The sequence below is a fragment of the Onychostoma macrolepis genome, chromosome 14 (assembly GCF_012432095.1).
Source record: "Onychostoma macrolepis isolate SWU-2019 chromosome 14, ASM1243209v1, whole genome shotgun sequence".
NCBI classification, from domain to species: Eukaryota; Metazoa; Chordata; class Actinopteri; order Cypriniformes; family Cyprinidae; genus Onychostoma; species Onychostoma macrolepis.
In genome coordinates this window covers 24,575,025-24,589,455 of record NC_081168.1, presented here as the reverse complement: position 1 = coordinate 24,589,455, position 14,431 = coordinate 24,575,025, and the positions used below count along the sequence as shown (strand labels likewise).

The following is a 14,431-nucleotide window of genomic DNA, read 5'->3' as shown; positions in this document are numbered from 1 at the left end:
TACATACACTATATGGACAAAAGTATGCAATGTCATGTTAGAATAGAAAAGGGTCCTGTCCAAACTCTTGCTATAAAATTAGAAGCACACAATTCCCTAGAATATCATTATATGCTTAAACATTAAGATTTGTACTCATGGAAATTACTAAAGTAATCTAACCTGTTCATTAGAAGGGGGTGACCCAATACTTTTGGCAATATAGTGTAATTTTACATTTTTATTAAATTATTATTTTTATTTTATATTTTCATTTTCATGTCAGTTGGTAATTTTATTATGAATTTTTGTCATTCTGATCTGTTTTTTTCATAAATACTGTATGTGTCACGAGTGTGTTCGCATGGTGTTCCTGTCTGGAACAAGGGGCAAACGATATTAATGCAACTCAGCTCTTTATAAGCCTTCTGTTCCCGTTCAGTCTTTGTCTAAAGTCGCTTAATGTGGTTGTGTCCTGCGTTCCGTGTTGAATTTATTAAGACTCCTTCGTGCTCCTTCAGCTCCTCGTGTGCGTGTGTGTGCACGTCTGTGTGTATAAAAATAAAAAAATGAAAATAAATTAAGCTAAATAGGAATATTTGTGTAGAAATACTTTTTGTTATTAAAATATTAATTTTTTATTGGGTTTTTTCAGTTTTATATATTTCTATAGATGATATATTTATAGTCTGTAGTAATTATATGTATATTTAGTCATTCCAGTTTTTTTTTAATATATTTTTTTTAAATATGTAGTTAAATTGATCTAAAAATGTCTATTTAAATTTTTTTATTTAACTGAAATAAAAACAATACAAATCCAACAAATACAATGTAAAAAATGTAATTTTAAATCAATTTTAAACTTAGAGAAAAAAAACCTAAAATATGAATGACAAAAATACACAACAAAATGACTAAAACTTTAACTCTAATTAAAGTTAAAATATAAAATGAAAAGTAATTCAATATGTGTGATTAAAAAAAATAAAGTTAAAATGAATATAAAAAATAAAAAAATAATAAAAAACTGTTTCAAATAAAATAAAACTATATTGTCTCCATGATGGTAAAATATCACTGCTTGCATCTCATAATCAGCCGCTGTGGTCAGTTTATTCTGAACGTCTTCCTTTGAGATTAATTTCCTCTTTTGACCTCATGCAACACTTTCATATTCAAATTCATGATTTTCAGGAAGTCACAATGTTTTTAGTCAAGTTACCTTGAAATAAGTAAGGAAGTGATACTGAACATATATCTGTTTTGAAAAAGAGAAGGGAGATTGAGATCATTTAGAGAAAAAAATATTATGATGGCAGATTGCGATGTATGACTATTTATTCAAATATACAGTGGGGCAAAAAAGTATTTAGTCAGCCACCAATTGTGCAAGTTCTCCCACTTAAAAAGATGAGAGAGGCCTGTAATTTTCATCATAGGTATACCTCAACTATGAGAGACAAAATGAGAAAAACAAATCCAGAAAATCATTCAGAAGATTTTTAAAGAATTTATTTGCAAATTATGGTGGAAAATAAGTATTTGGTCAATAACAAAATTTCATCTCAATACTTTGTTATATACCCTTTGTTGGCAATGACAGAGGTCAAACGTTTTCTGTAAGTCTTCACAAAGTTTTCACACACTGTTGCTGGTATTTTGGCCCATTCCTCCATGCAGATCTCCTCTAGAGCAGTAATGTTTTGGGGCTGTCGCTGGGCAACACGGACTTCCAAAGATTTTCGATGGGGTTGAGATCTGGAGACTGGCTAGGCCACTCCAGGACCTTGAAATGCTTCTTACGAAGCCACTCCTTCGTTGCCCGGGCGGTGTGTTTGGGATCATTGTCATGCTGAAAGACCCAGCCACGTTTCATCTTCAATGCCCTTGCTGATGGAAGGAGGTTTTCACTCAAAATCTCACGATACATGGCTCCATTCATTCTTTCGTTTACACGGATCAGTCGTCCTGGTCCCTTTGCAGAAAAACAGCTCCAAAGCATGATGTTTCCACCCCCATGCTTCACAGTAGGTATGGTGTTCTTTGGATGCAACTCAGCATTCTTTCTCCTCCCAACACGACAAGTTGAGTTTTTACCAAAAAAGTTCTATTTTGGTTTCATCTGACCATATGACATTCTCCCAATCCTCTTCTGGATCATCCAAACGCTCTCTAGCAAACTTCAGATGGGCCGGACATGTACTGGCTTAAGCAGGGGACACGCCTGGCACTGCAGGATTTGAGGCCTTTGTTACTTTGGTCCCAGCTCTCTGCAGGTCATTCACTAGGTCCCCGTGTGGTTCTGGGATTTTTGCTCACAGTTCTTGTGATCATTTTGACCCCACGGGTGAGATCTTGCGTTGAGCCCCAGATCGAGGGAGATTATCAGTGGTCTTGTATGTCTTCCATTTTCAAATAATTGCTCCCACAGTTGATTTCTTCACACCAAGCTGCTTACCTATTGCAGATTCAGTCTTCCCAGCCTGGTGCAGGTCTACAATTTTGTTTCTGGTGTCCTTTGACAGCTCTTTGGTCTTGGCCATGGTGGAGTTTGGAGTTGGACTGTTTGAGGTTGTGGACAGGTGTCTTTTATACTGATAACGAGTTCAAACAGATGCCATTAATACAGGTAACGAGTGGAGGACAGAGGAGCCTCTTAAAGAAGAAGTTACAGGTCTGTGAGAGCCAGAAATCTTGCTTGTTTGTAGGTGACCAAATACTTATTTTACAGAGGAATTTACCAATTCATTCTTTAAAAATCCTACAATGTGATTTTCTGGATTTTTTTTCTCATTTTGTCTCTCATAGTTGAGGTATACCTATGATGAAAATTACAGGCCTCTCTCATCTTTTTAAGTGGGAGAACTTGCACAATTGGTGGCTGACTAAATACTTTTTTGCCCTACTGTACATGTCTGAATGCAGAACTGTTTAGTAGGGAATTAAAGACATTATTAATTAATAAACAGTGAAAATTATCTGAAAAAAGAAGTGCATGAGTCAGATGGGACATGAGCTATATTTCTCAGAACTCTTAATATTTACATCTGTATGTGCAACTGTTCCGCTTTATTATGCTGATCAAAACTGTTTCCTAATGATGCATCTGATGTTTTCAGTCATGTTCAGTGCAATCTGAATAAGACTTGTATAAATTTGATAGTCTAGTATATAAATAATGCTAAAATAATACTGTTAGCTGCATAACATTTCAGTGCAGAATTACTCTTCATTTATTCTTCATCTGACACAAAAAACAAACTTAAGAACTTTAATAAAAAACTTGAAATTGAAAGCTGAAATAATAATAAAAATACTAAATGGAAAACATATCTAAAACAATATCAAATGATGATTATAAATGTTGCATTGGTATCTATAAGTGAAATAAGGAAGTAAGTAAATAAAACTAAGCTAAATGGAAATACACACACAAAAATTATTTTGTTTAGCTTTCATTTTTTTATATTTATCCTTGTGTCATCTATTTTATTTATTTATATTTGTCTTGAATAAATAAAAATAACTATAAAATAAAACAAATAAATAATATGTAAAAAGTAACGCTAATTAAAGCTAAACAGAAAATGAATTTTGAATCGTATCTAAATAAAAAATAACTATAAAATAATTAAATAATACATTTAAAAAATCAGACTCAGCTCAGAAATCAATCTTTTTAGAATTAATTGCAACTTAATACATGGATCAACATTTTATTTTTATACCGATGTTCTGAATCATATTTATTGCAATATGAATAGCACTTATAATTCCACTAGTATTTTGTGCCTTATTTTATTGGCACTTCAACATGTTTATCTTTAACATGTCTACACAATAAATTTAATATTTTAATTTCATCTTCATATCAAAAGACACAGAGATCATTCAGACAGACTTGAAAATATTCCTGTTTAATAAATAATATTTTTGCTGATTTTTATGGATAGTGTAAATCATTTTTAAATAAAACAATGCCAATAAACACACACAATCATATTTGGAATCAGCATGTGTTTATTTACAGTCATAATCGCTGTGATATTCATGTTACCTCTAACAACATGCTGTGAGTTAAAATTAAAACAAAGAAATGGTATCACACAGAGGGATTACTGTAGATATTATTAGAATAAGGGTTAGACCAGCGCTAATATGCTGCGTATGTTTTTCTATTCTGAACACAGATCAGAAGAAGAGATCTTCAGTAGGAAGGTTATTGGGTTATTCCCATCTATATCATCCATATGGACTGATTGATCGTCAGGAGCTGAAACTAATGACAGGTAATAGGACTGGAGTTATTCTCTTTATTGCTGGACGAGATGATTCACTCTGGAGAAACACACACACAAACCTCAGTTATGAGTACATCAGAATATGATTTTAACAAAGATTATCAGAATACGCTTCACAAGAATATACTATTTCAGCCTTTCTACTTCAAAAGTTTATGATTAATTCATTTCATACGTTTAATTTGTTACTTGCTGATTCTTTGTAATTATTTGTGTTTACTAATAATATTTTTCAGTCTGTATCAGATGCTCATATTAGCAGAATAATCTACAATCAATTGTAAATGATACACTCACCGAGAAGATCAGCATCTGTGATTATCCATCAGCAGAGAAATGCATGAAACAAACACAGAGAAAGATGTCAATCCTACTTTATTATACAAGTTATTTACTTAATTAATGTTTTTTTGTAAAGGTGCATTTCTAGTTTGTTTGATCATAGTATGTATTTATACTGTATGTGCTATCGCTGCACATTTTTTCTCATTTAATTCAATTTCTTTATTACAAATGATATTAGCGACTACAAGTGTACCTAAAAGTAAAACTATTAAAAACATTTTTGGTAATTGAAAAGAAGCTGAAAAAAAGATAAAGATAATATAAATATTAGATTAAAAACTTAAAACTAAAACTTTAACGAACATCAGAAGTTTGAAAAAAAGCAGCCAGTGTTGTTGTGGTTAGCTAAAAATCATTTTAATCTTGTCAATTAATTATTTATTTGATATAAATATTGAATGGAAAACTTAAATTGAAAAACTTTAGAAATGTTGCCTTGGCAACTAACTGAAATAATCAAGCACTAAAATCAAAATAAATCAAATAAGAATAAATAAATCTAATTAGAAATATATACAGTATATATATATATATATATAACAAACACCAAGTAATAAAAGAACATTGTGAAATTAATGAAACTTTAACTAAAATGAAAATATAAAAAGCTAATTCAAAATATTAATATATACTAGTAGTATATAAATATTATTTAAAAAACACTAAGTTTTTTAAACACTTTTTTAGGCACAAAATAAACTTATATTGAAGGAGAGACCTGAACCTGTTGTGTAAAACTAAAACTTTTAACAATACTTTTTGGTAATCAAAATAAATCTGAACAAACAAAACAACTAGGCCTATTAGATGAAAAACTTAAATGACCCTAATGGTTTTTAAATGTTGCTTTGGCAAGCAACTGAAATAAATAAGTACTAAAATTAAAATAAATAAAATGGTAAATTAAAGGTAATGGAATTATAAAATAATAATAAACATATAAAAAAATAAAATGAAAACCAAAAACAATAAAATGAAAGCTAATTCAAAATATGAATGAATATGATTATGAATAATACTAACAGTTTGCGGCATAGCAGTTTGAGCACATTTTATTTATTTATTGTGAAGTCAGCTCGCACCTTAGTTGCACTCGGGGTGTCTGCCGCGCATGCGTGTGTCCGGGATCTCTGTGCCGTCTTTATCCACACACCAGCAGTATCCGGTGCTGTGCCAGCACTGCATGGGCAGATAGTTGCCCTGCTCATCACACTGAGGCTGGAAGAACCCGGGTCTCACCTGCTTCTGAGACTCCAGCTGACACTTACTCTGAACCTCGACAGCTGCGGGAGACACGAACACGTGTGTGTTATACAGAGATCTGAACGGATCAGAGTGTGTGTGTGTGTGTGTGTGTGTGTGTGTCTTGCCTGATTCAGGAGAGCTCTTCACCTCCTCATCCACGTCCACCAGCAGTGGCAGGCTCCTCATCGGCAGCTGCATCCTCTTCGCCATCATTTTGGAAGCTTTTCACAGAACGTGGAGATTTAGACCATGTGACATATTCAGAATGTTTATGATATACAGAAGCTCATAGTGTATCGTTTGTTATAGTTACTCATATTTTACATTTTTATTTCTATTAATTTCTATTCTATAATAATCTAGTCTATTTCTATATTATATATATATTTATATATTAACTATATGTAGTTTATTATTATTTATATTTCTGTAATATATGTATTAAAGTGTATACACAGACACACATTTTAAGTAATATTTTCAGTTTCAAGTTAATTGATTTTGTTATGTACATTTGTCATTTTATTAGTTTTATTTAATTCAGTAGCTTTCTTTTTTTTTTCTTCTATTTTTTATACTTATTTCATTTCAGCTAAACAAGTTTTTCACCCAAAATTTCAGTTTTACTTTTTTGTATTTCAGATTCATTTCAATGACCTATTTATATATATATATATATATATATATATATATATATATATATATAGTTTTAGTTTTATTAACAACACTGGCTGCTAATATAATTCATAACGAAAAACTTGAATTAAATTAGAAATATAATTGAAAACATAAAAATGTCTATTTGATGAAAAACTTAAATGACCATAGTGATTTTTAAAAGTTGCCTTGGCAACTAATTAAAAAAATACAACTAAAACGATAAATTAAAGGTAAATAGAATTATACAAAATAATAAAAATAACAAAATTAAAAAAACCTCAAAACCAAAAATGATAAATTAAAGCTAATTCAAAATATGAATAAATATGTTTATAAATACTATCAAATACCAATCCTAAAATAGTATCTAAGTAACAGTTTATTTCAATTACCAAATTTTTAAAAATAGTTCTAGTTTTATTAACAACACTGGCTGCTAATATAATTTGTAATGAAAAACTTGAATTATATATATATATACATATATATACACACATACACACACCATTTATTAATTTATTATTGATTATTAATATTTATTAATATATTATTACATGTATTTTTTCATATTATTTATTTTTTATATTATAGATAAGTTGGTGATTTTACCATCCTGCTGTCCGCTGCCCTCTCTCTGGTTTGTGAAAATTGGTTGCAGTTTCTAAAAAAATTTTAAAAAATAAAAGAATTATATATTCAAAATAAAAAACAAAAACACTATGGATGAAGATTATTATTAGCTGTTGACTCTCACAGTGAGAGGAACGCTGCTCTTCTTGCTGGAGGTCTGGTCTGAGGACTCGTCAGAGAAATCCTTCAGCAGTGGCATGCTGTTCATGGGGAGATGCATCGCCTTTGGAGGAGAAGCTGTCAGATCAAACGTAGACAAACGATAAGAACATGATTCATTTAGCTCTTAAACCATATATAAGTGCCAGTTGATCTATAGTTAATATGCATGAATAATTTGATGAAATGACTTGAGTGTGTAATGACTCCGTGTTTGATGTTTAGTTCATGTAATTCATTCGGCTGTGTTGCTCACCGGACATCTTTCTGGTGAGCTCTGTCTTCAGCTTCTCCTGGCCGGTGGTCAGAGCACTGATGTGTTCCTTCTGACCCCAGACGAGGTACGCGGTCAGCGCCTGTCCCGCCAGCAGAAGACAGGCCAGAACCGTCAGTCCGGCCACCTTCAGCGCCTTTCCATTGGAGTTCCTGCAGGAGATGCCACAGAACAAACATCTGAGACCTGCTCGTCAGGGGCATTTCTCATGTTTGTTTGTGTGGGTGTTGATTATCTTTAAACAAATGGTCATCTATCTAGCACAGAAAGTGTAATTCCCCTAAAAATGAAATTTTCCAGTGATTCACGATGTGCCTGTTATGAAAATTTGAGATGGGAATTTTTTGTAGTTGATTTTCTGTTCATTTGATTTAAAAAGAGAAATTTCATAATCCTTATTTGTATGCTGCTCTGGATAAAAGCATCTTCTATATGAATAAATGAAACTTTAAATTTAATGGTTTCATTTTTTAAATTATGTTGGCTGGTTTGGGTTTTTAGGAGAACTGAGAATAAACAACAAAAAGTGCCCAATGCATGGTTATAAGTAGGTTAGTTATAATTAACTAAAATTAAAAATAAAACAATAATAAAAAAAACAAATATTGCAATATAAAAATGCATATTTTATTGCAGCTTGTCAAGATAGCATTTATTTTTATTTTGTTAACCATGTAGGCTAGTAAAATAACTAAAACTGAAACTGAAATTAATAACAATATAGACATTTTTAAATAAAAATAACAAAACAGTATAGGATAATACTAAAACTTTAGAATTAAAACAGAAAATATTAACAAGTATTAAAAATTCCATAAAAAATAATCTTGATGTTGATATTTGTCAGTAACTCACTTATAGGTGAAGTCTATTTGATTGTAACGTATTGAAATCTAAATAACTAATAACTGAATATATTAAAATCATTAAGTATCTATCTACTAAAAACTTTTTATTAAAAACAGTCTGGTCGCGCTGTCCATTTAATAAAAACATCCAATCAATATCGTCAGCGCCTGTGACGTCACCAGTAGCTAGGCAGAGTTTGATTCCTTCTTTTTGATTTCGCAGCTTTTCATGGAATTTCACACTAAATAAGCTATGTCCTGAAATGAGTTACATAAGTATTCATGATCATTAACAATGTTGTTATTCGCACAAAACTGGCTTTGAACAGGCTATCAAGAGTTTTGCATGCAAAAAAAAAGAAAAGAAAAGAAAGCTCCACACAGCATGAATTCTTGAACATTTATGCTATATTATAATTACCACCATGCACTGCTGTAATGTAACAATATATACAGTTATAATAAAAATAATAATATTATGTCCCATAAACTTTACATCACAAATAAATAAATAAATAAATGAATACCCTCTGCGGTTCGCGACGGTCTCCTGGCTTGGCACGCGCTGAATCAGCGCCTCGTTCTGATGTTCCTCCATCACTGTCGTGTCCGTGTGTGTTTATGTCTCTAACACGAAATGCAACTCTCTGTAACTCTCCAAAGGTTTTATGAGCCTCCGGAACCCGCTTTTCAGGACGTCTGTGGTGGAAAGTCCCAGATGTGAAGCTAAATCTGATTCGGGTTCTCTTCACATCTCAAATGTGATTGGCTGATGAGAAGAGCGTCATTAGTTGATGGAGAGAAGAATACTTCAACCTGTATGTAAACAATGAGAAATAACAGTGAAAACAAACATCTCCATTCCTCTTTCAAATGTGCAAATACAGAATAAATCCGTATTTCAGAGACGGATTTGACACCCATATAAGGTTATTCTTTCTAATAACTCTCCTTAATAGTCAATTAAATCATTATAGAAGTATGTTTAGAAAATATGCATTCGTATATGTAAAATATATATAAAATATAGCCTATGTAAAATATATGAACAATATATGATCAGTCCGACATTTCTAATTCTTATATCTTTCTATCCTGCATTTCTGAAGCCTGTAGGCTACATTACATTAATGATATGTTATGTGCATAAATGAGTTTTATGAGTTAAGTTTTACCACTCAAACTTGTTTTATCCAACAGTCTTCACACTGCTGTAAAATTTTAAGTGGATTTATTTTGAAATAAAAACATAAAGATGATGAAATGTGAGGGAATTAGTGTAAGTTCTGCCAAGATACAACTGATTCATGCATCCAGTTTCTCTGATTGGAGAACAAAGCAGTCTGCTGTCAGTATTCCTTTAAAATAATGTTTTGTTTTTTTCCTGAAAGGCAGAACTGAGAAACGAAGAATCCGCGAAGCAGAAATGAAGCTCACTGTGATACGCCATCCTTTCCAAATGTCAAACGTGAAGTGAAATCATAGGCTACATGATCTCTGATTTATGGCTTGGTTTTCGGAAACTAAATCTCTGACGTATTTATCAGAAATGATATTGAAGCCAGTTAATGTTTACAAAAAAATGGCATTTACTATAAAAACAACGAATTTTGCTAATTATTTTCTGTTACTGCTGCAAAAACAATCACTGAAGATGAGATGAGATGTCTTTTCAGACACAATTCAGTCGAATCTCAGTTTTGAGGATCACTATGAAATCAGACGATATGAAGGCTTACATGTATGCCAATATATCATCAATTGTGTACCTAAAAAAGAGATAAACGATAACTAACGCACAAGACTAATCACAACAGGTTTGTGTTCTTGCAGTTTGAAAAATGGAAAAACAGATCTTAACATCTCTGAACCTGTTAAAAAATCAGTAAAAATAGGGCACAATGTGCAGTACTGCAAGAGAATTTCATATATTTATTGTTACAGGTGTTTCACCTGTATTTTGAATTTTACACTGCATTGCAATTACTAGATAATGTCCTGTACATTTCCCAGTACATTTTATGTTTCGTTTTTTTAATCTTTTACAATGTAAGCTTTTTAGGTTGCATAAAGAACTTTTTACATTTTTACAATATTTAAAAATATTTATATTTGTAATAAATACTTAAATATATTACCAAATATATTGATAAATATTACCTGGGGTAAAAATGTAACTAGCTTATAACCTACTTAAGCATCAGGCACACTTTATTTTAAGTTAATTTGCTGTTTATTAATAGTTGTTAAGTTTAGGTATTGGGTAGGATTAGAGATGTGGAATATCATGCAGAATATGTGCTTTATAAGTACTAATAAACAGCCAATATGTTAATAACAGACATGCTAATAAGCAATTAGTTAATAAGTGTTACCAGTATCTTTATATATTGATTCAGTCACATATTCAGTTGAATTTATTGTCAGTCAGGTACATTTTATTTCTCTTTTTCGTCACTATTTAGACTGCATAAAGAACTTTTTTTATTATTATTTTTTTACATTTTTACGATATTTAATATATACACTGTAAAAAAACGTTGCCTTAAAATTGTTAAGTAAATGATCATTTAAAAAAATAAGTTAAGTGAATTGTCAAGTTCACTTAACTTTTATTTTTTTTAAATTATTATTTACTTAATCATTTTAAGGCAACGGGTTTCCTCAATTTTTTTAAGTTAAGTGAACTTATCACTTTTTACAGTGTGTATGTATATATATATATATATATATATATATATACATAGTTAAATTAATACTTGTGTATTACCAACTGACGTTATTATATTGTATTACATATTTTAGATATTTATATGGTAACACTTTACAATAAGGTGTCATTTGTTATCATTAGTTAATGTATTAACTAACATGAACAAACAATGAACAATGCATGTATTACACTATTTATTAATCTTTGTTAATGTTAGTTAATGAAAATACAGTTGTTCATTGATTATTCATGTTAGTTCACAGTGCATTAACTAATGTTAACAAACACAACTTATGATTTTAATAATGCATTAGTAAATGCTGAAATTAACATTAACTAAGATTAATAAATGCTGTAGAAGTATTGTTCATTCTTAGTTCATGTTTACTAATGTTGTTAACTAATGTTAACTAATGAACCTTATTGTAAAGTGTTACCATTTATATTATGTTTATTTTATTTTATTACATTAATTATATGTTATTATACAAACAACTTATGTTTTTTTCCATAATTGAGATCATATACAGGTCATATTTATATCTAAACAAATATTACATATTCTTATTTTTTTCCTCTCAGATTTGCTGTTGTCACATGACAATTAGAGGCTGATTTCTGAAGAACTTGACAAGAAATTCATTTCATAATTTTAAAGACAACTGAAAAGCATAAAAGCATAAACACAAAGTGTTGTGTTCTGTAACTCTTGCTGTAAATACAGTAGATGAACTGCATTCAGAACTGCAGCTAAACAAACAAATAAGCACATATATTCTCCATAAAATAAGCAAATAATCTTTCCCTTATACAACAACAACAACAGAAATATATAAAACTGGTCAGTCGCATGTTCTCATTTCTTTTACATTCACTGTTATCGACTTTATCATCAGTGATGTTGAAGATATAAACAGATCACTTTCCACTTTCCCTCCGCAGATCCTCATATACTGACAGCAGACTTTCCCTCATTGCTTCCTCTTCTGTTCTTCCTCATCAGTTTCCAGTGAATTACAGAAGAACCGATCGCCATAACCTCTTTGACTTTATTTGGTGCCAAACAGAAGCATCAAATAAGCATCAAGAACATAATCTTAGAGTGAATTAAAATAAACTTTACAGATATGAATATTTGCAAAGCTGCCAAACCAAACTTGAGTGTATGAAAAAAAAAAACCTTCGCAAAATGGTTTTTACAACTTGAATCCTTTAAAATTAGAACATATTTAAATTCTTTACATTTTTGGTGCCTTAAAGGAGTGTTGAAATTTAGACAAATTATCAATTAAAAATAATTGGCCAAAATAATTCGATAACTTTTTATCTTGCTTTTTAGCCTAATGTCACGAATCTGGTCTGCACTCCCGTTCATTCACCACTAGAGGTCACCCGCTCACCACATGGACTTTTACACCACACATCACATGGACTCCAATTCCCATCATCCAACACTGATCACAGCTGTCACCAATCACTCATTGCACACCTGATCACACAGCATCACTAATCACACACACTATTTCAACCCTGGACATTCTCTCCCTCATTGCCGAGTATTGCACGCATTATTGCTGCCCTACAGAGCCCTATTAGTTTTCCTAGCCTTGCCTTGCCTTGCCTTGCCTTGCCTTGCCTTGCCTTGCCTTGCCTTGCCTAGCCTAGCCTTTGTCGGATTGTGTTTTCCCCTGCCTGGACTATCGCTTACGTTGTTGGATTACCTCTCCTGTCTCGCCCCTCTGGATACTGTTCGCTGATCGTCGACCCACGCTTGCCCTAAGTTTTACTCTTTGTCTTGTCCCTGCCATACCTGTTTGCCATTGTTTGACCCTGCCTGTTATGACCACGTCTCTGCCTAATAAAAGCCTGCACATGGATCCGCACGCCTCTCATCTCGTCAGCCCAGTAACACCTACATGTTTGCTATTTCATCTACTGTGTTGCGCTTCTTAACTGTTTTCCTTAATACATTCAGAAATGTCTATAAAAGGCACTGAATAAGATTTATAATGGCTGGTTTTCATTGTGACCCCCACCATAAAGACACTATTTGGACATAATCAACAGCATCCCAAAGCTGTAAGGTTTGTGTCTACATGACTCAATAAATCATATTGATAAACATACCTGGAGCAAAAAATGTGACTACCAGCTTATAGCCTACATAAGCATATCTTTATTGATTCAGTCACATACAGTATTTAGTTGAACTCACTGTCAATCAGCTGCAATTTATTTGGTTTTTAACCTTTTGTTTTGGTCACATATATAGCATTATTAGCATGGTAATAAAACGTATTAATAACATTAAGTTAACTTTCTGGCAAGGTTCTTCCAAAAATTATGAATACATGTTTTGCAAGTAATGTTATTAGAAGGCTCCTTCATAGTTTTCTGGTCTTTATAATTTTTTTATCATCAGAAAAACTGATGAGTATTTATACATCGTTCATTGAATCTATATATATATATATATATATATATATATATATATATATAGGGTTACCATTTGTTTAAGAGAAAATTCTAAAGTAACATTCCCATAATGTTTGCAAAATGATAAAATGGAATGTTCCCTTTACGTTCGAAAAACCAAGTAGTCCAGGTGATATGTTCACTTTTTCATAAAAGCATGAAACGGCCCTGAACATTTTCAGAGATGGAGCCATCGCAAAAACCATCCTCAACCACCACCAATGTGCAGCATCCACCTGGATAATGCAACAGCAGCCATATTGCGCCAGAATACCCACCACACACCAGCTTAACTAATATTTGATTCAATAGTACAGTAAAAGATTGTTTTCAAGAATACAGTCATATATTTCAGAGACATAAAAAATATCATCTCAAGTAAGTGTATTTTTCCTTACCTCTCAGGCAGAGTCAGGTAGGCGGTAGTATGTTTCCGATACATTCTTGTTTAACAATTCTCTAACATCACACGCAGACAGCAACGAAATCTTTTAGCCGTGAGCAGTTCCCCGCCGAACACCACTCCAGCTCGGGCACGAGAACCAGCGCCGTTACGGTGGAAACAGAATTACAGAGAGTGGTCGACTACAAGTGAATTACTTCTGTTTAATGTTTAATTTTTAGTTCTAATGTTTGCTAAACGAGTTTAAATAGGCAATATGTATAGCCTATGTAAAAATGATTTATATCTAAACAATGCTGTAAATGAGAAATAAAGGAAAATAAGGAAGTTATCGTGCAAACCAGTGGTTGTGGAGTATTTACAAATGTTTAGAGGATTTAAGTTAATCTGTAAACA

The 14,431-nt window shown here is 31.8% G+C and overlaps 1 protein-coding gene across 1 annotated transcript; it reads right to left on the bottom strand.

The window, feature by feature from the left end:
- Window positions 1-3,984: 3,984 nt before the first annotated feature.
- cd74a (CD74 molecule, major histocompatibility complex, class II invariant chain a) lies at window positions 3,985-9,152 on the bottom strand. The gene is made up of 8 exons (XM_058797887.1): window positions 8,972-9,152; window positions 7,579-7,748; window positions 7,288-7,400; window positions 7,143-7,194; window positions 5,999-6,094; window positions 5,711-5,911; window positions 4,581-4,595; window positions 3,985-4,320 (listed from the first exon to the last, which is right to left on the bottom strand). The coding sequence occupies exons 1-6, from the start codon at window positions 9,040-9,042 to the stop codon at window positions 5,712-5,714; spliced, it is 702 nt and encodes a 233-aa protein (XP_058653870.1). The 5' UTR covers window positions 9,043-9,152; the 3' UTR covers window positions 3,985-4,320; window positions 4,581-4,595; window position 5,711.
- Between the last annotated feature and the right edge of the window lie 5,279 nt (window positions 9,153-14,431).

What these genes read in the sequence shown, in the direction of transcription:
- cd74a (XM_058797887.1), bottom strand. Translation starts at nt 9,042, where the DNA reads ATGGAGGAACATCAGAACGAGGCGCTGATTCAGCGCGTGCCAAGCCAG. An exon ending in ACCGTCGCGAACCGCAGAGG is followed by an intron (nt 7,749 to 8,971) that starts GTATTCATTTAT and finishes CATCTCCTGCAG; the next exon opens with GAACTCCAATGGAAAGGCGC. An exon ending in GAAGAGCTCTCCTGAATCAG is followed by an intron (nt 5,912 to 5,998) that starts GCAAGACACACA and finishes TGTCTCCCGCAG; the next exon opens with CTGTCGAGGTTCAGAGTAAG.